The sequence below is a fragment of the Schistosoma mansoni genome, assembly GCF_000237925.1.
Source record: "Schistosoma mansoni, WGS project CABG00000000 data, chromosome 3 unplaced supercontig 0044, strain Puerto Rico, whole genome shotgun sequence".
In the NCBI taxonomy this organism is placed as follows: domain Eukaryota; kingdom Metazoa; phylum Platyhelminthes; class Trematoda; order Strigeidida; family Schistosomatidae; genus Schistosoma; species Schistosoma mansoni.
Window position 1 is genome coordinate 439,274 of NW_017386006.1, and position 21,792 is coordinate 461,065.

The 21,792-nt window shown below is 32.8% G+C and overlaps 1 protein-coding gene across 1 annotated transcript; it reads left to right on the top strand.

Annotated features, from left to right (window-relative positions):
- The first annotated feature begins 5,812 nt into the window (after positions 1 to 5,812).
- On the top strand, positions 5,813 to 6,800 carry Smp_000270 (Trematode Eggshell Synthesis domain containing protein). Its single transcript, XM_018791423.1, has one exon. It carries the CDS (start codon positions 5,856 to 5,858, stop codon positions 6,528 to 6,530), a length of 675 nt encoding a protein of 224 aa, XP_018645370.1. The 5' UTR covers positions 5,813 to 5,855; the 3' UTR covers positions 6,531 to 6,800.
- Positions 6,801 to 21,792: the final 14,992 nt, after the last annotated feature.

Below are 21,792 nucleotides of genomic sequence, written 5' to 3' on the forward strand. Positions count from 1 at the left end.
AGTCGGACATAAAATCAATAACGAATTGGATACGTCCGATTTCTTATGAAGTCATAACAATAACAATCAAGGTTAAACTGACCTGGAAGTTTCGATCGTTCAAATAAACTTCGTCGCATATCTAAAACATCTTGGGCGATTATTTCCTTCGAGTAATTTGCATAAACAAAATTGACGACAACAAAAGTTGCAGCTCCGGAAATCAAAAAAGCACGAATCGCATTCTTCTGCCCGGATGTCAGACAGCGAATGTTAGGGTCTTTCTCATAAGTTAAACATAACAACTCGTGATTACGATTAACTGAGCATCTTGATCTTCCATTATCCCAACAAATATATAGGATTCACAACCACTACCCATGAATAAAGAAATTACTTGGGGACGAACGCTTGTGTCGCTAGTAAAGTTGTCGGTAGGCAAATGTGACACATATTGCTGAACAAATGTAAAGCTGCTACAGGTATTCCGAGTTCGACAAAAAATTTACACGTAAAAAATGTATAATCGAAGTAAACGTGATAAGTCGTGCTAATTGAACGCTATACTCGGTTCCTAAGCTAGTCTCGTAAGCCCCAAGCCAAATCTACACAGAGACTTAAACACGAGAGAAAAGGCGCGAAATATGCGAGAAGCACTTTACTCCGAAAGTTCATTTATGTACAGAAAATATAGGACTTTTATAGTATTTTAGAAGTCCTTGGGTTTTCCTGAAAATTCTGGAATGCTACTAAACATAGTAGCAGTGTATTAATCAGCCAATCAGAAACTCTACATGTGACTTTGCACTTTCATGATGTTTCTAAAGAACGCTGATTGGATAAAATGCTTCTTAGTGTTTCCTGAGCCTTTCTTGCCTTTTGCGAGAAATTTTCCGAATGAACCCAACAATACCAACTCAGTCAAATCAGACGTCATTAATGGATGTGTTCGGAGCTTTTTGGGAAGGCTTTCGATTAGTCCAGAATCCTTCATTCTAAGCTTGCCTACAGTTGCAAGAGATGAGAATCACAGTGTACACACTCGTGATACGGTGTAGATGCTTGACTGAGAGCATTCAGTTAGGTATGTCCATTTAAAATAATGCGGTAAGCATTAATATCGAAGAATTACAGAACTATTTATTTTGGGGATTTATTTACTGCTACACATATGTTACAGAAAAATAATTTGGATTTCGATGACTGTCTCGTATCATAAAATAGCATAAAGTCACATTCTCATAAGCGCTCAGATGTCTCAGGAGTTCAACTTTCGTCGAAAATCCTACACCAACAAACATCGCAATGAAAATCAAATCACCCTCACTATTTAAAATAGACTAGGATGACAACTACGCTGATCAGAACTAATATTATGGTGTGATCTACTTATATCCATATAAGTAGTATATGGTGCTGGTCAGACATAGAATGTATATTGACAGAAGACCGATGAGGAAAGAACTGAAATGAAGCGCAATCGGTAGGAAAATGCATGAACAATGGAATTAGAGAAGAAACAGTGAAGATTGAGACAATTGGTTGTTAATTTGCAAATTAACTGTTCATTGTATGGTTATTAGAATTTAGTGAGATAGTCTGTAATTTCTGCTCTTGTCCTCAGTTGTGTTCTGTTCACTCCAATATTACTGAACATAATACACTACTTTTTATTGGTCGGTCAAGTTGACGCCTTGGGTTGATGGAAACGGGTACAGGTGGATGGGGGCTTGACGGGGTTGAAATAGTTTTCACATCCTTAAGTAGTTATTTCCGTTTGAAATATGTTACTCCATCATAAGTTACTATATGTTTTAGTTAGTGACACTTGACCTCAACTAGCTGAAAAGCTACTTGTCCTGACGTGAGCAATCTTTTTCTCCAGTTATTTGGCCCTATCATGAACAAATGTCCGTTCAAACAGTTATTTACTTTCATAAAACAATGTCAGTATGTGATGTGGACAGAGAAACACAGAAGCCATTTTTGGGAACGTTGTTTCACTTAATTCAAAGCTTGTAAAACATCAATATTTAGTTTTGTTTTTAGTTTATTCTACAAACCGTAAGCTTTTGTTTGATGCATAATTTATTGCCTTACCCTTTTCTGTTCTAAAGCTTTTGTAATTTGAACATAACCTTTTGTTATAATCGTATTTTTACTATATAAACGACCCAGTTATTCCTATTGCTTAGTATTCTTATACGATAACACTCGACAAGACCCCAAAATCAGAACACTTTGAACAGGAATGAAATTGTATTCAAAATAACAATGGTGAATGAACAGAAATCACTGATTTGAATAACGTTCATATATTTATAGCATATGCATAAGAAGCTTCTAGATTTTTCTCCAATAATTTGCCTGGGCTGATCGATTTAGAATTAGCCAATCAGCGCGCAGCAACACCATCATGCATGAAACATGCTTTAATCCAATCTATGTCCCGCTAACACCTTTGGAACTCTATTTTCCACCATGATGCCTAGCTTTGGATATAGTCGTATTTTCTAATCGTTTGTACGTTGTTGTCATGTTAGTCAATTTTTTACTCATGTATCTTTTTACATTAATCTGGATCGGAATTGGCAATCGAAATAGGAAAAAACCGAGTATTGTTCCAGTCGACTCGTCGTCTCTCGCTCGCCCATTTGCTGACCAATCAGGTGATAGAATAGTTTAAATCTCTCTACCTCAGGGCAGTTAGTCTCAATGCGGTCTCAAGCACGCTAGCCACAAAGTTAAGCCAGTTAGCATATCGTTCAAGAATTTAGTCTAAATCGATACAAGTTATCTTCTGTATATTATTGGGTAGAAAGATCAAGAACGTAACAAAAGTGGCGATGGAGATTTTTTTATTTGATTGATCCAAAACAAAATGTCTATCTCTTTGGACGACCTTAAAACCATTCCAAAAATTCAGCAAGCGCAGAGTGATGCAAATGAAATGAAGCTTTGGATGCACTAACTTAGAAGCTGTCATTCTATTCAACTTCAATCTCTCGATTAGATAAATCTAAAAGTATCTCAAATTCCATTTGTGAATCCGTCTATGATCCTGAATCTGGTACCATATTCGATTCCTGGGCTCATTGTTTCGATGACATATTCTGTATCGAGTGTTCGAACCTAGATGGTGCAGCTAACGCCCACTTAGTTCTGAGAAGACTTGGAAAATGTGAATATAATATGTGGATTTCATTCTGCCACAAAATTATCGGAATTTATCTCTTAATAATGCAGTCCAAATATTATTCCAAACGTTCAGTGAACAGTCCTGATTATTCACCATTCATTATCTATGTTTTTAAATATCAAAATCTACATCTGATAATTATATCACCTATTCTGGAAGAGTAAATCGAGAATATGGACGATTTAACATAAATGGAATTACAGCAGACCAATTTAAATGTTTGATTTTTATCTGTGGATTAAGTAATCCAGATGTAGAAATCTGCATCAGGATTTTAACGCCCGTTGAGCAGGAACCTAATATAACATTGCAAATGGTCACAACTGAATGTCAACGTCTGTTAAATCTCAAACACGACACCGAGGTGGTGCAAGAAAAGGCGAAACCTTCCGATTTCGGGTCAGTAAATGCAGTCAAGTTCTCTAAATCTCATAAACAAGGCTCAGAAAGCGTACAACAGCCTGTTGGCAAACCACGTTCACCATGTTGATTTTGTAAAGCATGAAATTTTGTGAAATTATGTCCGTCCAAGTATCACAAGTGCCGCTATTGTCATCGCATTGGCTATAAAGAAGGTCACTGCCCATGGCATAAACTCCCGTCGAAATGTCGTGAGGAAAATGTGGAGTGACATTCCCAGAGTCAAATCAAGAGCATGTTTGCGACCTTCAACGAAGACGGAAGTATGTAAACTTATTAGTGAATGGAAAACCTATTCGTCTTCAGTTAGATAAGGCTTCCTACATTACATTAATTTCCCAAAACACGTGGCGTAAGCTAGGATGTTCACACAATCAGCCGACCGAACATGTTGCTTGAAATGCCTTAGGAAATATAGTGAGACTAATAGCTACAACAAGGTGCAGTTCAAAGAACATAAGTTTGACTTGTTTGTTATCTGACGAATCGGCATGATTTGGATCAATTAGTCTTAGACTGGACCAAGAAAATTGATGCCTTAAAAAGTTTATTGAGTAAGGTATGCTCTTATAAGCCTTCCTCTGAATCTGTCCTAATTTCTTATAATATTTCTGAATCGAGTTCTTCCGATCTAAAATGTTCTCATAACGATTTCTAATGAAATGGCTCCAATGACATATTCTCTCATAAGGTTTCGGAATCTTGTTCATTCTGTCCTAATGGTATTTCCACACCAAAATCAGTAAGATATTGATTACAGATTTACTGATGTAACATTATTTCAGATCACTATTCTTTATGTTATGTATGCTACTTATTTTGACAGGTATAGGTAGTATGTAGCGCCAATCAGAAGCAAAATACCTACCAGTAAAATATTGAATTGAAGAGAACAGCAATGTAAACAGTGAGCCATTGTAATAGCAACACAATTGAAAGGATCATGAAGCATGTAAAAGACAATTGATGGGAGATGTGTAAATAATGTAATCAATGTAGGGTTGTCACATTTTTTGAAGGCACTCTCTAATCATGTATCAAACAGTAAATTGATTATCCCCATCAAGTCTTCGTTCACTACGTTCAAATCACTAAAATGTGAATTCCAATCAATATGACAGCATTGAAATTTCTTTTAATATGACACTCATGTTCTTCATATTATTCGCCATTACAGTAACCGTTCATATATTTTTATTTGCATGATGCTTTTAACTGATCATAACTTACTTACTTACGCCTGTTACTCTCAATGGAGCATAGGCCGCCGACAAGCATTCTCCAACCCACTCTGTCCTGACTGCGCCTTCCTTTCTAGTTCTATCCAATTTTTGTTCATTCTTCTCATGTCTGCCTACATTTCTCGGCGTAATGTGTTCTTTGGTCTTCCTCTTCTCCTTTGGCCTTCAGGACTCCATGTGAGGGCTTGTTTTGTGACGCAGTTGGGTGACTTCCTCAAAGTGTGCCCAATCCACTTCCAGCGCTTCTTCTTGACTTCTTTCTCCACTGGAATCTGGTTTGTTCTCTCCCATAGTAGCTTGTTGCTGATAGTGTTTGACCATCAGATCCAAAGTATCTTGCGTAGACAATTGTTAATAAACACCTGTATCTTCTGGATAATGGCTTTCGTAGTTCTCCACGTCTACGCCCCATACAGTAGAAATGTCCTTACATAAGTATCGAAAATTCTGATCTTGATGTTAATTGACAATTGTTTTGAGTTCCAGATGTTCGTCAGTTGTAAATATGCAGCTCTTGCTTTGCCGATCCTTACCCTCATATCTGCATCAGATCCACTGTGTTCATCAATGAACATGGTGGTGAACTGATCATCAAGTGTGTACGAAATCAGCATACAGATAAATGCATTAGTTTTAATGATTACATGGTTTTGGATAATTTGTTTTGATGATACGTTTTAGACCGTTAATAAATCTTCATTTTCACTAGCTTATTTTATGCTCATTTCACATTGTAAGAATTAAGAAGTTTCCGTCTTCTAAATATAACCAGTAAGATTATGAATATTACAATTACAAAGTAATGTAATTTATTCTAATTGAAATAGTCACTTTCGTATTTAACATAAAATGACACTGATAAGTCAGCTGTTTCATTTTAAGTCATTAGATTTGTTACAGTGCAATGAGTGCACTTTGAAAATTATTTATAAGTGATCATGTTATAATGTGATATTTTATTTCAACAAGAATTTGTCAATTAAAAAAAAATTATTGACTAAAGTGGCTTCTATTTTATGGAAATAAAAATGAAATTAATAATCTGGATTTTTTTTATATTTGTAACAACAGTTTTCTCAGGGCGTGAAGAAAGCTTTTCTAAGCATAGAAATGATGAAAATTCTAGAAAACATCACAGCCGAAAAAGTCAAACAGAAAATAATGATATGGCTGAGTTCGGAACCAATTGGAATGTAAAGAATAATATGGATAATGATTTTGAGTCAGCTTTTGGGTCAGGACGTTCCATATCTAAATATAAACACATAAAAGCTAGAGCTTACGATGCAAAAGGGAAATTTCAATCACGTGGAACTAGAGGTTATGGTATGGTCTCCTCAGAATCCTCACAATTTTTAATTGAAGAGACTTTGGATAAATATGGTCGACCAAAACCTATTAAATCGAAATTCAAAACTCGTGGGAAAAAAAAGAAATATTCTAAAAAAATTGTTGATAATCAATTCGACATTAAAGGTGGTTTATTTGAAGGACATAAATATAAACAAACTGGTGATTATCAAGCAAATGGTACTCATGTTTACATCAATGTGCGAAATGAAAATGAGATGGATAATAAATTGAAATCAAATTTGAATAGTAATAGACGGCATGATAAAAACTTAAGTGTAAGTATAGATACCCAAGACAATCATGAACGTAATCAGCATATGGCTATATTCAATTCATAAAATATCTCTTGAGTTATTTAAAACTTTTGTTCAAACAATGGAATTATATCAGATTGAATAATTTTATCTATAACAACTTCCTAATTACTGTTTTCTTATCTTCTCTATTTCTACTTCAATTTCTTAATAATGATAATCCATTTAAAATAATATTTGGAAATTTGTTTTTCATTTTTTTTAAAAAAAAAACAAACAATCTACATGTAAATCTTGTAATATTGACAATAAATTTTTGTTCAATATAGAATCAAACTAATAAATTTTGAATAGAATAACATTCATTTGATTTCATTCATTTCTCATAGTTCCACAATAGGGTGAAACAGCCGTCCAGTGCTTCTAGGTTTTTCATAATAGTCTAGCTTCAGTTATATTCAATTATATAAGTGATGAAACTGTATGTTAAGAACTTCAATATCATCACTTATTGTTAGAAAATAGTAAAGATTAGTATTTTAAAAAATCCTAAATGTGGATTTATGAAAGACATAATATAATGTTTCAATTAGAATATATATTTATCACATATAATGGAAGATTTTGAAATGTTAATTAGATTATTGACAAATGTTCATAAATCAAAATGGAGATTTGTAGTCTAGAGGTTGAGAGTTCTATCTAGGCCAATCACTGTCGGGTGTGAGACAGTCATCCAACTCAGACAATGGATGAAGGATTGCACAATATCATGGATCGATCAAAATTTGACATTAACACCGTTGGATGCCTACTCAGTGGTCTAAAAGTTAAGTGTTTGTGCGTGAGACAAATGGTCCTGATTTTGAGTCCCACATGAGGGATCATGAATGCGCACTGTTGAGGGCTTCCATATTAGGATGAAATGGTTGTCCAGTGCTTCCAGGCTATTAATGGGAGTCAAGCTTAGATCGACTCATGAATTAAACTCTTAAAATGTTAATAAAACTTAATGTAAGCTGGTTCAATAAAAGTTAACTAATACATGATAATTAATAATATAGTGATTTAAGATTAGTTAGAGTAAATAAATGTATGAAATAGAAGAAACTTGAAAAGTAACGTAATCAGTTAAGAGACAGAGTTAAAAGATATGAAGCAATCAAATAATTTAATAATATCTTCATCAGACTTAGAGAACAATTTTGTTTGATGCTTAGATGTTGCTGGAATTTATATGGTTGGAGTTTTTAATATAATTTAATTAAATAAATGTTTTTCTGCTCATTAATTATTTTTTTTCTTTTAACACTTATAAGAGATACATACACTTATATCAGTAAAACTGTACAAAACAAATTATTTCACAAAGCTTTCGCTTTAAATGAGAATTTGGTAAATTTACTTCATAAATTTTCAGTATAGTGTTGTGGAGATTGTTGAATTTCATTGAGATCATGAATCAATCAAAATTAGACATCCATTGAAAACCTGGAAGCACTGGATGGTCATTTCATCCTAGTATGGAACTACTCAACGGTGCACATTCACGATCCCGTATGCAAAACTTTAACCCAAGACCCTTTGTCTCGCCCTAGATTATCGAACTAGCATTCAAGTGTTAATTTTTAATATCAATCAATTCACTTGAGGAAGTAAACTTGAATTACTTTTGTAAATCTTTTGCATTTCAACAAAAATTAAAATGAGTAGTAGGTACTCATTTTTTGTATTTATAGATAGATAAAAGTAATTTTATAGATTATTTTTGGCAAATGTTAGGAGTAATGGTGAGACTAAAATTTATTGATGAACTTTGAGTAATGGCAAAGTGACCTTGAGTGTATTCACCTACTAAACAGGTTAGGATTTCTTAACTCAAAGTTAGGGTTATGGATTACAGTTAGGGTTTTCATGATGAACCGGCATCAGCTCTAATACCAAAATGCTATTTAACCAAATGGATGAAGTTTGCGTCAGAATACAAGAGTTTCGATCTCAGGCCTGATTGGTTCGTCCTTAAATTCTAGGCACGTACTATTATACAAACAATATTACACTTAAGTAGTTGACATGGCCAAATATAAGTGTGAAAGAATAACTGAGTTTATTTGAATAAGTAATGTGTTCAAACGTTAGAATAAATCACGTAGACATGTAACAGTGCCAAATGACAGAACGTGCTCAAACCAAGTTTAGGTTTAACCTATTAAAAAGGTTGATATGATTGTTATTTCATAAAAATTTTCTCTGTTTCATTGACCCAAATTTACATGAGATTATAGTGGACCCCATATACTTGGAACATAACGATTTACAATCCTATCACAAATTACAATGAAGAATTGATACAAACAGTTGTATGAACTTATCGGACCTTTTCATGTGTAACTACAATGATATTGGTAGTATCGTAAATAAGCACACAGTATTATTGACGTTTTATCTAAATAAATTTTTGAATATCCATGCTTGCCTGTCTCTGTTTTTCTACATTAGCTTTATCTACCTGAACTATCCATTGATATTATAACCGAATCACACATTAGACTTCACCTTCGTTTTGCATTTATATCACCGCGAGCTTAAATTGTACATATTTCTGGTCTATTGAGTGTGTTCATGTGATGTATAGTCTTCCTAACCTAATTTTATTTTTGATTTGTCGTATATCAAGTTCTTGGTGACCCGAATTGAAGAATTAGTCAAAATAATACACTGAAGGGAACTTTTATCTAAATGAAAGAAACTGGGAGAAACTACTCGAGACAAAATTATCTGTGTGGGGTTGTGGTGATTGTTAAGTTTTTGATTGAGATCATGAATCGACAAATGTTAGACCACCTAGGACGAAACGGCCGTCCAGTGCTCCCAGGTTTTCAATGGCGGTCTAACATCCGTCGATTCATGATTTCAATCAAAAACAAAATTATCCATTTAATAAATCCAAAAAGTTACGAAAAATAATGCGTAAAGAACGTTACTTCAAATTTCATTTTTGAGAAGGACTACTCAGTAGATAAGTGCTCTTGTGCATACTTAGTCCTGACAGGGTCAAGGAAAGTATAGGTTTAACAGTGTTTTGTGAGGTGATATAAGTCACTGATTCTGCATAACAGAGAGTACCCTACATTGCACACAACAATGTCTTACTCTCCTGTCAAATGGTGTGGTACGTAATGCAAAGCAATACAAGAAGCATGTAAATGTGCATTTTAATGCTAGGAAACAACAAAAGTAAACAATTAAGTGACATTTGGAAAGTAATCACAATTGGTATATATAAACAATACATATTAAATCTACAGTGATTACACACAAATTACCACATATTCAAGGATAGGGTATTTTAGTAAAGAGAAGGAATAGAGAGAAGAAATTTCTTTTCAATTAACTTTTCATCATCATCTACATATATATATAACAATGCAGTAATGCTAATCGACTAGTTGTATTGCGCAATAACTATACGATGTTACATTGGTTACGAAATAATGTTGAGTAATTGAAAGAAAGAGGATTACAATAATCAAAGTATTTTATCGTGATGATAAAAGTTCTTAAATTTGAATGTCAATATAAGTTGTCGAAGTGAATTGATATGACTTCGAGCTTAAGTCTAGGTTAACACAAGAAGATAAACTAGATTAATTACAGACAAGTCAGGTCAGAAACCAACAGTCTATTGGTTATACATTTAACATTCTGAAATTACAGTAATTATTACCGTTCTATATGCATAGAATTTTCATACAACAAGATTACATGATAAGCTTATACAGAGAATCAACAACTGTGAAGTAGAATAAATTCATATTATTTCATGAACCTTGTTGTTCCTGCTCTACAAATAGAATTTTAATTTTTTGGATACTAATGAGTTTTAATGAGTTTTGATAATTGTCAATTACTTAGGTACCCGTTTCACAAGTTACAGAATATTCATACAGTATTCACACCTACCCTTTAGTCATCCATTTGCATCTTATGTGCTCAGCAATTCAAGTTGGTTTTAGGCTGACTTCTCTTGCTTCTCTTCTAGTCTCCAAAGTGTTCTCCACAGTCCCTCCGTTTGCTTTTTTATCTCGTGGAACTCTCCTCTTTGAATGTCAACCATACAAACTTCCACGCGCCATTTCGCTACACACTACTTATAATAAATCTTGTGAGTAGCATGCACTATAGTCTAATTGAACCAACGACATGTTGTACTCTGTTTCAGTGCTTGATAGTTTCATGAGAGCTGGTAGGAAAGTAATACAGGATGTGAGGTTCTGACTGCTGACATCCAACATCTCTAAAATATTTCCAATGACACACTGAAGGCCATACTGAGCTTTTTTATGACATATGAACACTAATTTGTCACAGAGTAATAAATATTCAGTATTAATATCATGGCTGACCAATTGAATTTTTCATCTTATTTTATATTAGACTGTATTCTTTTCATCATGTCTCCATATGTTTAAAGTTAAAGATTGATGTGAAACATTAAATTTAACATGCTTCATGCAAACGATTGATATCTCAATAATAACACATATCCAGTGATACTGGAACATATCGAACTATTTAAAAACTGTTACTTAATTATTAAACAGTAGTTTGTCAGTATAGAGCATTTAAAGAACGAACTCTATTAGTTATTAAACTCTATACAAGTCTTCAGTCTTCTTTATAAGATCTCAGTCTTTCTGAAGCAACCCTATTTGGTTGTACGTTCTCAATACAAAACAAGACAATGGGAAATCTTATGTTTTCTTTTGAAGCTTAATACCTGGTGAATCCCCTCTGTAGAATAGTTACAAGTGTAAACAGATAAGTCATATAGTAATAAAATCATTGGGATTTAGTAACACCATAACTTTTATGTCCTTAACTATACAAATATCTCGAAATACAATTACCAATTTAGGTACGCTGACTTATATTGCCCAACTAATAACTCATACACCAGTACGAGCAGCCTAGAGTTCTTAATAGTCTTTTTTTCCGCCTAGCACTGCCTTTTGAGTCAAAACACCAATCTCGGCCTCGGCGATAAAAATTATATATTTAAAACATACTGGGTTTATATACAAACAAATCAAACCACATCACACCATAAAATAGAAAATAACATTTGTACAAGATCAAGCCAAAAAATAGCTATGATTGTGAGGGACTGTTACTAATAAAGTGGGATTATCTCAAGAATAGTAAATCGAACGATAATAGTCAATAGATTAAATAAAAGCTTATAATTGAAAGAATATGAATATACATATAATTTAGCCACTTAATAATCGTACAATAAGAATATTCGTAAAATATTAGTTCATAAGTAATTCCCAACCGTTACCATTCACTTATTCTCGTCCGGCTGTATAACTTACAATAGTAAAACTTCTAGGTAGACAGAACTTCATTTATTCCTGGAAATAGACTTTATCCGCTTTTTCAGTACAATACTTCTACTACATTCTGATCAACTTATAAAAATAATTTGATTATGAAATATCATATATTGCTTTTAGTCTTTGTGATAGCAACAAGAAATGTCTCAAATAAATGTGGTTGTAAAAAATTCATGTTTTTTATTTCGTATTTGTTCAAGTTTTTACTCTTTCAAATAATCTAAGAGGATCTGTGCTGTTCAGCTACAATAAATAATATGTGCAATCAGCACAGAATAGATAAGGAATTCTGCAACCAGTAATCTAAATAGAATAATTTGTGTACAAGTAACTTCGAATAGCATTCTAATGAAAAGTTGTAACAGATAGATTTCAGCTATATTAGTCATGAGACAGATATCATATGAAACTTTGGATCATGGTTGCATAATATCGAAAAACAGACCACAGTTAGAAATACTAACCAGTAAGTAATAACTATGTAGTAAAACAATAACCCACTTTCCAAAAGATCTAAATGTTCTATGTTCAAGTTCTGGTGAGAACTTCAGTGATTAACCACTTATGATTAAGCCTCTACTAGAATGTAACCAATTTCAAATATCACTTGGTTGATACTAGTTGTCTAGTTTATGTTATTTCTTAAAATATCTCCAATATTGAATTTATATTCGTTGATAAGTTCATAAGTCAGCTACTTTCAAAATTATCTGTACAATAATAAATATTAGTATTTAATCATAAGTCAGTCAAACATTTATCTTTAAAATATACATACAGGTCAAAAATACAATTTCATTTTACTATAATAAACATTTACATTTATGTGACATAATTCCAAATTTCCAACACTGTTACATTATCAATATAACAATAATAATAGTAATAATAATAATAATAATAATATTATTATTATTATTATTATTAGTAGTAGTAGTAGTAGTAGTAGTAGTAGTAGTGGTAGTAGTAGTAGTAGTAGGAGTAGTAGTGATAATAATAATAATAATAATAATGTGAATCAATTAGTGACACTATACCATTGTTTCATTAATTTAATATTACTTAAATAATGAAATATAAACAACAAATGATTATAACAATGATTACAAATTTCGTGTGTGTGTATATATATTAAGATGGATACCCTTGACAACGTGTTCAATTTTTTTTTAATTTTTAATCGTTATAACTTTGTTTAAAGTAAATAATGTCAAACAAACAAACATTCATATGATGAATATCGAAAACAAAATTAGAATGGATATATTAAATGTTTGTAATATAGTATATTATAACGATAATTTATAGATTCTAAATAATTTGAAAATGTTTTCCAATACACAATCATTCTAGAATTACAATTTGTCTTACGAAATATTTTCTTTTTGTTATAAGTTGTGGCCTTGTGCCCTATTAATATAAAATGTAATGATACCGTCAATTAAAGAACAATGAATTATCGACCGAACCAATGACGCATAAACCCGTACGAGTAGTCTAAAGTCCTTATCGGTCCTTGTCAGTGCCTAGCCCTACCTGTTAGAGTTCAGAACGGCTAGATTATAATTTATGAAAAAGTCAATCGAAAGCGTCTGAAGGATTTCAAGGACACAGCGCCAATGTCAGTACCTAATGCTCATGTACGATCGGCTCACTGAGGGTTTTAGAGAAGATGTGATAATTAAGCATCTACAGTAAATGGAACTAATAAAAAGTTGACTTATTTGTAACTGAGATAATCATATGACTGGTAGACCTTGTTCAGACTACCGTGATGAAGCTTCGACTGTTCAGTGGTGTGAGTGTTGTAGAGATATATGCGTAATAAAAATGTCAGGACTACACGACCAGAGTACACACAAACAATATTAAAGCTATGTGGTAGAGGTTGAAAGGGTATTTGCGACCTTATCATGGCTCCAGAGACCGACTATCATGGAGCCATATGGATGAGTTCCTCTACCATATGCATTACGATTCTAGAACCTTCGAACCTATTTCTAACCTTGACAAGTTTTTGGACCATGTAAAAAAAGTGTATCCACTTTCATTCTTTGGTTCTGTATGATATATTCTTACCCTATATCACAGCTTCTTGGTTGGCTGATATTTCTCAAGGTCACTTAAGATTCGTTCGAAGATCATCCATAAATTATAGTCTCGCCTCTGAAACACAAATTTCAGCCTCCGCGATATGAATCATGTATTTCAAACATACTGGGTTTATATACAAATCAAACAGACCACATCACACCACAAAATAGAAAATAACATTTGTACGAGATCCAGCGTTTAGAGCGAACGATACTGAGTTCGAGTCCCGGGGTGAACATCAACTGTAAGATGTAGGCACATTCAGATGACGAGTCCCAAATACGACGAAACGCGAGTCATGTATTCCATTCCTATCCACCATCCAGTTTTGCTTATAATACTAATCACATGCTGGTCGTTAGATGAATAGAAAAATTGTGAAACCGAGTGCTCAACAGTAAATCCACTTTAGTGATTACTAAGACCATTACATTGAATATTGAAAATGTTGAAAGATATAAGTTCAGATCTATGAATGGATTAATTACTTGAAATGACTATACAATAATGAAGATGAAAACAATAGGTGTACGTATAAGTTTGGACTGTAAACCTCGTAAAATACAATAATATTTATGTATGAATATAAATATTAACGAACCAATCAGGGCAATTTATAAGTCAATGATAACAATGAGAAAGGATTACATGATTAATCATAATCAATAAAAGTACAAATTGATAGTAAAGTGACTTGCATAGCAGTGACCATAAAAATAATAACAAAAGAAACGAAATGTGTCATTGAATAGAGACATCATGTTTACTAATATACATGTTGCCTTACTATATATCGGTGCTCTTACTTATCACTGGTAATCATATAGGCCTTTCCCATCGTTATCACTGACCCACAGATCTCTTAGTTATTAAAAACAATTACATATCAATAAGAGCCAAAATTTAAAGTGTAGGTTTGAAATTAACCAGATTGTCAGGGTAGAGAGAGAAAGAAAAGCCGCACAAACAATTTATGGACTTAAAGATTAAGTTTGTTTAAATTAATCTTTTCCACTTCATGTAACATATGGGGATGCATGGGGTTCCCTATAAAAATCAAAAATATCCACTGCTGGTAACTGATTACCAGTGGTAAACTTTCGTTAAGGGTTTCCTGCCAATTGTCTCAAATCACAATATATCATAAGTATACAGTGACATTGAGTTACTTTGACTAGCAATCACACTGTAAGTTAATCGGCAGAATCGGGTCAGCACGTAAAACTAAACAGCGTGATATAAGCTACTAGTCTCTAATTGGTCGATATATGATAAGTATTTAGCGTTTATCTCCCTCCATAAAAGTTACCCAGTTAGTTTCCAAAGTAGATAAGCAAGTGTATGAGGAGGAATTCTCAATGATAATATTTACCTTTATTTGTGAATAACTATTTTTTACATGGACTACACTAAATTAAAGGGGAACTCATCTAAGATTGCTTGTAAAGATTTGTAAATTCCCATTGTTAATGTCAAGCACTGGAACTGATTATTCTCTGTCGATATGTATATATCATGAGCAAACTGTCTCGATATAACCTTCAGTCAAAACCTTTTAGCATATTTGGTATATGGCTAGCGGCAAGATTTAGTATTCGCGTTAAACAAGTGTAAGGAATGAAAGGTACTGGGTTCGAGTCTCAATGCGAACATCAACACTGGGATTCAAGCATATCCAGCTGACGAATCAGAAGAAAAGGTAACTGCTGTCCTTAAATATACATAGGACGTATTCAGTACAACGAAACATATTACTGTACATATTTTCAGCATGTAATATTCATAGAATCATTGATATATCACTGTGTCAAATTCGCCTTTGATTAAATCAGAATCAATTCAGGACTTGCTACTAGTGTACTTCAGTAGAGTTAACACGATGCCAGGATGAATTCAACCACATGTATCCCAGTGATTAACACCATGTTACTTAATGTATCCAACAATAGGTTACAATTATGATATTGACCTCAGACAGAAAGTAAGCCAATTTTTCCCAACACTTTAAATTAGAAGTTGAAATAGACTGAACACCTGCAATCAGTTAGACGAAAGATTTTAACCTTTGAGTAAACGTGAAAATATTAAAATTGATTATTTTCTATCTGTAAAACACTTGAGTAACACACAATCACAGTTTTCCTTTCCAATCCATTGACATTCACTTATTGAGTTCGTTTAGTTGTAAATTCGTTATTTGATTGCACAATCATTAATTACTACTATTAGTTCAGTGGAGGAAGAAGTCAGGTGGGGAAAACTAGTTTATTGTTAAACGCGAAATTACAGAGTGCTTTTATAAATTATAAAAACTATACACTAAATACATTATTTACACAAATTCAATCATGATTTCCCTAACCCTGTTGGTATCCCAATCGCTCTCTGTTTACCTTCCTCTTCTATTCAATTCAATCTTCTACTGAAAAGCCTTCTACTTCCGATTGTTACTACATACTACTTAAATCTGCCATCATAAGTAGTATCAACCACATTAGTAGTAATAAAATGTGTCCCAACTTTGATCTATAAATTTACATTCTTCACACATGAATGTAAGTTGATGTCATTTCTAGTTCATTATATCTCTTTTTTCCTGAGTAATTGTCTTATTTTGAACGTTTGTATTAATTTCATCAATTAAAATATCCCTAATCGCTTATTTTTCAACTAACAGATAATTTACCTTGGAATAGAATGATTTTAGTTCATTTTGTCAATCATGTCACTCATATCCTGTTTAATACTATTACGAAATTTATCGTGACAAAAAATCATTAAAATAAATGCTGATAGATAGGGTCAAAATGAGATAAATACACTTATATTATGTTAAAAATTGATTTTGTGAGTGTACAAGTCAAGTCAAAGTTGCCTGATAGTTATTAACACAATAAAATATTCTCCTAGATTATGCCATTTACTTACGTTGTACAACTGCATTTGTGCTGATTATGTCGTGAGTATGTACTGCTCATGATTTCGATTATAGAACGAACATTTATTCAGTACTCCCTTGTTTCCTGTAGTACCTCAAGTGAGTTTAAACTGTGACAAATAAAGCTTACAAATCAAACTGTTCTCCACAAAATCCTTTCAAATATATTGAAGTATTCTTCTGGTTTACATGAAATGAGCTGAACCAACTATACAATATTCTATGCTAAATAAATTATGAACGGACACTCTAAATAGTTACTTGAATTCTCTCTCAACAAACAATGGCATCTCAAGGTAATTTTCTACAACTGGATTCAATTTCACCTCTTCACCCTTCCGGATTATTTAATTTGACGTCAATGAAATGTAAATTTAGAGAGGATGTTGAATAGAGATCGATGCTTTTAATGTTGTACAGATTGTATAGTGATCTAGTAATTTATACCTAGTTTTACTTTTCATAATACGAATGAATATAACCCATAACTTTCTTCGTTTCTCCAATCGTTTCTAATCGTCTCAAAAAATAGAGTATTTTGTTTTATTAATTGTAAATATATGAGTTGTTTATACTTTTTGCCAAGATTTACTATCGTTTCTTGTAGGATTTAATTTATCCTACAGATATACTATTAGAACTGTAAACGAGATACTGGCGATCCTAGAGTCTATGTGAAAGCTATAGTCAGAACAGGGACAACTTGGCTTTAAACTTTATTTGTTTCTAAACATAAAAACAATTAGATTAGTACAATAATTAAAGAATTACAGTCCTTAAGTGAAACGCACAAGCATACCAACCAGTATTACATGTCTTATCGAAATGAATAAAATTTATGAGTCACAATAATATAATAGGATAATAATGTATTTCAATTGGTAGGTCACATGCAACGGGGATAGTTTACAGACACATCAGACCAGATTAATGTGGTGGGAACTTAAGCAACTATTTGATTGGTTAGTTATGGACATAACTAACATTTCTGTTCTTCTAATTCAACACCGAAAGATTACTGTTGATATTCCAAGTAATGACAACTCTATGTATTCTATGGTGTTTTTCTTAATTCAGAAGAAGCTGTGTGATATAAAATGAAATCGTCTGATTCTATTGATCTTTTATTTCCTAAATTGATAAACGAAGATATAAGTTTTTCTATTAATTATTAAGTAGTCTAATATAAATTCGAGTAAACAAATAAAATAAAAGATTTCCCAGTAAAAATTACATGGAAATAAATAAATGAGGTTTATAATCGTACATTCAGCTCTGATCCCAAACGTTTGTGTTACTAAATTGTCTAAATTAACAATGAAGAGACAGTTGTTTAAAGAACAATCTCAATGCTAGGGCACAGATAACCGGTCGACTTATGATTGGCCAACGTTGGAAAGATTCAAACTACAACAAAATAGGTGTTCCGTGCTCTTTGATTTCAGAATGCTTTTCACTAGATTTCGATTCATGAAAAATACCCGTCCTCAAATTAAATCAACCACCTCAAACCTATCCATCAAATAATATCATTAAGAACCACATCACATATTTGTATTGACTAATCGCTGAGTATTAGCCAGTTCAGTCCATTAGTACTGATTAAATTTGATCAACCAAGTCGAAATATGGCTACTAGTCTAACTGATTCAACATTTTGTGTACTATGCTTTGATGTTAGATGATTACGATTCAGTACTCAATCAGTATAAATATTTCAGAATTTTAGATCAGCAGCTGACGAGAGTTTGAGTCCCACAAGGTGTATTAAATTCTTCAGGATTGTAAGTCGACGTTACTGACGAGTTCTTACGCCTGCGAAACCCAGGTCTAGGGTATCTTGTGAACTATTTCCAACCACCTAACACCTTAAATGTTTGATCAGAGACTACTTAGTTCATTAAATGATATGTGTTATAAACGGTAAGATACTTGTTATAACGCTAGGGTTTCTTGTTATAACAGTCCTTTCACTTTTTACACGTATGTAGGACGTTAGTTTACCTTAGACGAATACGTACACTAGATTTTCCACCCAGTGTCTATTCTACAGGACTTCAACACAACTCAGATCAAGAACACGAGATTAGCCTGACTAGAACGTGAATATAATTCCACACCGAAATCCGACACAATCCAACAACAAGAACAGTTAATCAGTAATAATCACGATAGGGGAATATATAACACATATAACACCTGTCACACTATCTACATGTCTACACTATCTACATATACTGTGACTAGAAGAATATGTTTCACTAATCAGTACTCTTTAATTCACTTGATATTGTTTACTTGCATCTTCCCATTGATATTTAGGACTGCAATTAATCAGTCTCTTATTGACATATGTACATGTTGTGCGTATTGCCTCAATATTACCTTAATTGACGAGCATTATAAGGAAAGATGGAGTCCCAAATAGAACTAAACGTACATCCTGGACTCCACTGCTAGCCATTATCCATCTTTGCTTTTAGTGCTCTTTAATGTTTAACATATAAAGTTTACACTAAACGAGTCCAAAAATATACAACTAATTCAATACTAAACTTGACTAATCTGGTCTATAATTTTTAACAAAAAGTTGGACATTTTTACATCTAACATAATCACCTTATATGACCTAATCCAATTTAAATGATTATTTATACATTTACTGACCGGTATATTTGTAGAGTAGTGAATAAATTCAATTTAACATGAGAACGCATCATAACACATTTGTTTACTATAAAGAAACAAAATGTTCGACCTACATTATATTTACCATGATCCATTTATGAAATTATTAACAAATAACATGTTATAATGAAAGATACATCATATCGGTCAATGTATGTGATTAGTCAATTTAAAAATGTTAATATCAGAAGGAGTTTTGTGGATATTATAGTAATTTCAATAGTTGAGATCATGAGTCGGCTCAGTGGTCTAGAGGTTAAGCGCTCAAGCTCGAGACTGGTAGGTCCTGGGTTCGAATCTCGCGAGGCTAGATCGTGGATACGCACTGCTGAGGAGTCCCATAATAGGACGAAACGGCCATCCAGTGCTTCCAGGTTTTCCATGGTTGTCTAGCTTCAAATGACCCATGATCGCAACTGTTGAAATAAAAAATGTTAGCAAATAATACAATCATTAGAATTAATGATAAATACTTAATGACAATTTTTAAAATGCTTTCGATTTACAAATTTCAGTAAATATGTGAACTGAACCATTAAAATTTCTGGTTAAACTTGATGAAAACTTTCGAGAGAGGTTGAGGACTTTTTATCAAGATGCTTTATTGAATAAAATAGCTCTTTTCAATTTGATTAAGCTTATAATATGTTCATGAAGACTCTGTTAACGCTTAACCTCTAACACAACTAAGCCTGTATTCAACGATGGTAATGTTTAACTTCAATCAATCTACGATTTTGCCTGTGGCGGATAACTGTCTCACATTAATTGAATTCCACTGGTCACGTTTTTTCACTATAAACGGTCGTCCATTACATTCGGTTCTAGCTAAAATCAGTTCATGATTCCAACTGTGTATATACTACAATCTCCACAAAACCCCCCATACTACTGAGTCATAACTCTACAAAATCAAAAGTGATTAACCTATAAAGTCCCTTGCAAAAACAGATTGTTCCAATCAAGGTTAAAGAGTATCATTGGTTTCCGCATAGTATATACATTCTAAACTGACCAATTTATGAATAACTTCACTTAAATAAATCTACCCGTATATCCCGAAATCAAGAAAAAGAGACAATAGAGGAAATATCTTGCGAAGATATTTCGAGATTAAATAACCAGGCACTAGATTAATTAACCAAGAAAATTCACCGAGTATTTAAAATGTAGTTATTATGATGTTCAAGTCAGAAACAAAAGGTGTATACTGAAAAATGTTAGAATGATAAAGAATTTCGATCTCAAAAAACAGATGTTTGTTCCTAGTCTAGAACTCCTCAGTGATGAATATCATTTTAACTTGAAAAATTTTTACATCAACTTAATAAAAAACTTAGATTTCTACGATGTTTACAAAGCAGTTGATTAATTTAAGTAAAATCTAAGTTACGAAACGGCAGAGCACATTTAACGACAGACCTACCATGGTCATTTTTGTTTTGTTGGTTCCGCTCTCTGTTTTTATACCGTAACGGAAGCGGAATCACTCTCTTTACAACTTCAATTCGCAAACATAAAATCACGGCAGTCCTACTATGAAAATACCGGATCCTAACTATTGTATTCCATCATTACGAAACAGACATAAATTGGTAGTTATGTCACATTTTTAGTGTACTCATTTCCTTCTTACACTGTTTACCGCATAATGTGCTAACAAGAGGGATGCCTAATAAGGTACACAGTCCAACACTTTAAAATCCAATCACCGATGATGATATATTTGCTTTGTATCATATGCTTCGCCTTATTAAAATTTTTGTGACAAATGTTTAGTGAAAACAATCCATGAATCATATCTTTCCAAATAACGTACCCTTATATTTCGAAATGTTGAGTCCATTTTCATCAACCTGATCATATTTGTAAATCAGTATGGATTCTGTCATTATTTTCAGAGTATGTATATACCACAAGCAACGGTGTCATTAAGTTGTTTTCTACAGCACAATGATTTTCTAACTGAAGTCCTTTCATGATGTCGAATATCTTCAAATTTAGGAAGAACTCGAAATTAAATCACGAAATTTTCTTGTAGATGCTGATACACGAAAGTTCTTTTCCATGTAATTAAGTTGATCGAAAATTCAAACATTTTAAGTACGAAATTTTTCAGATTATGAAATTTCTTGTCAGTGACAAGGAGATTGCACTGAATGTTAGATGTTTGAAGTGTTCATCGACTGCTGTCAACTTGCATGTCTATTAATTCCATCCATAGACA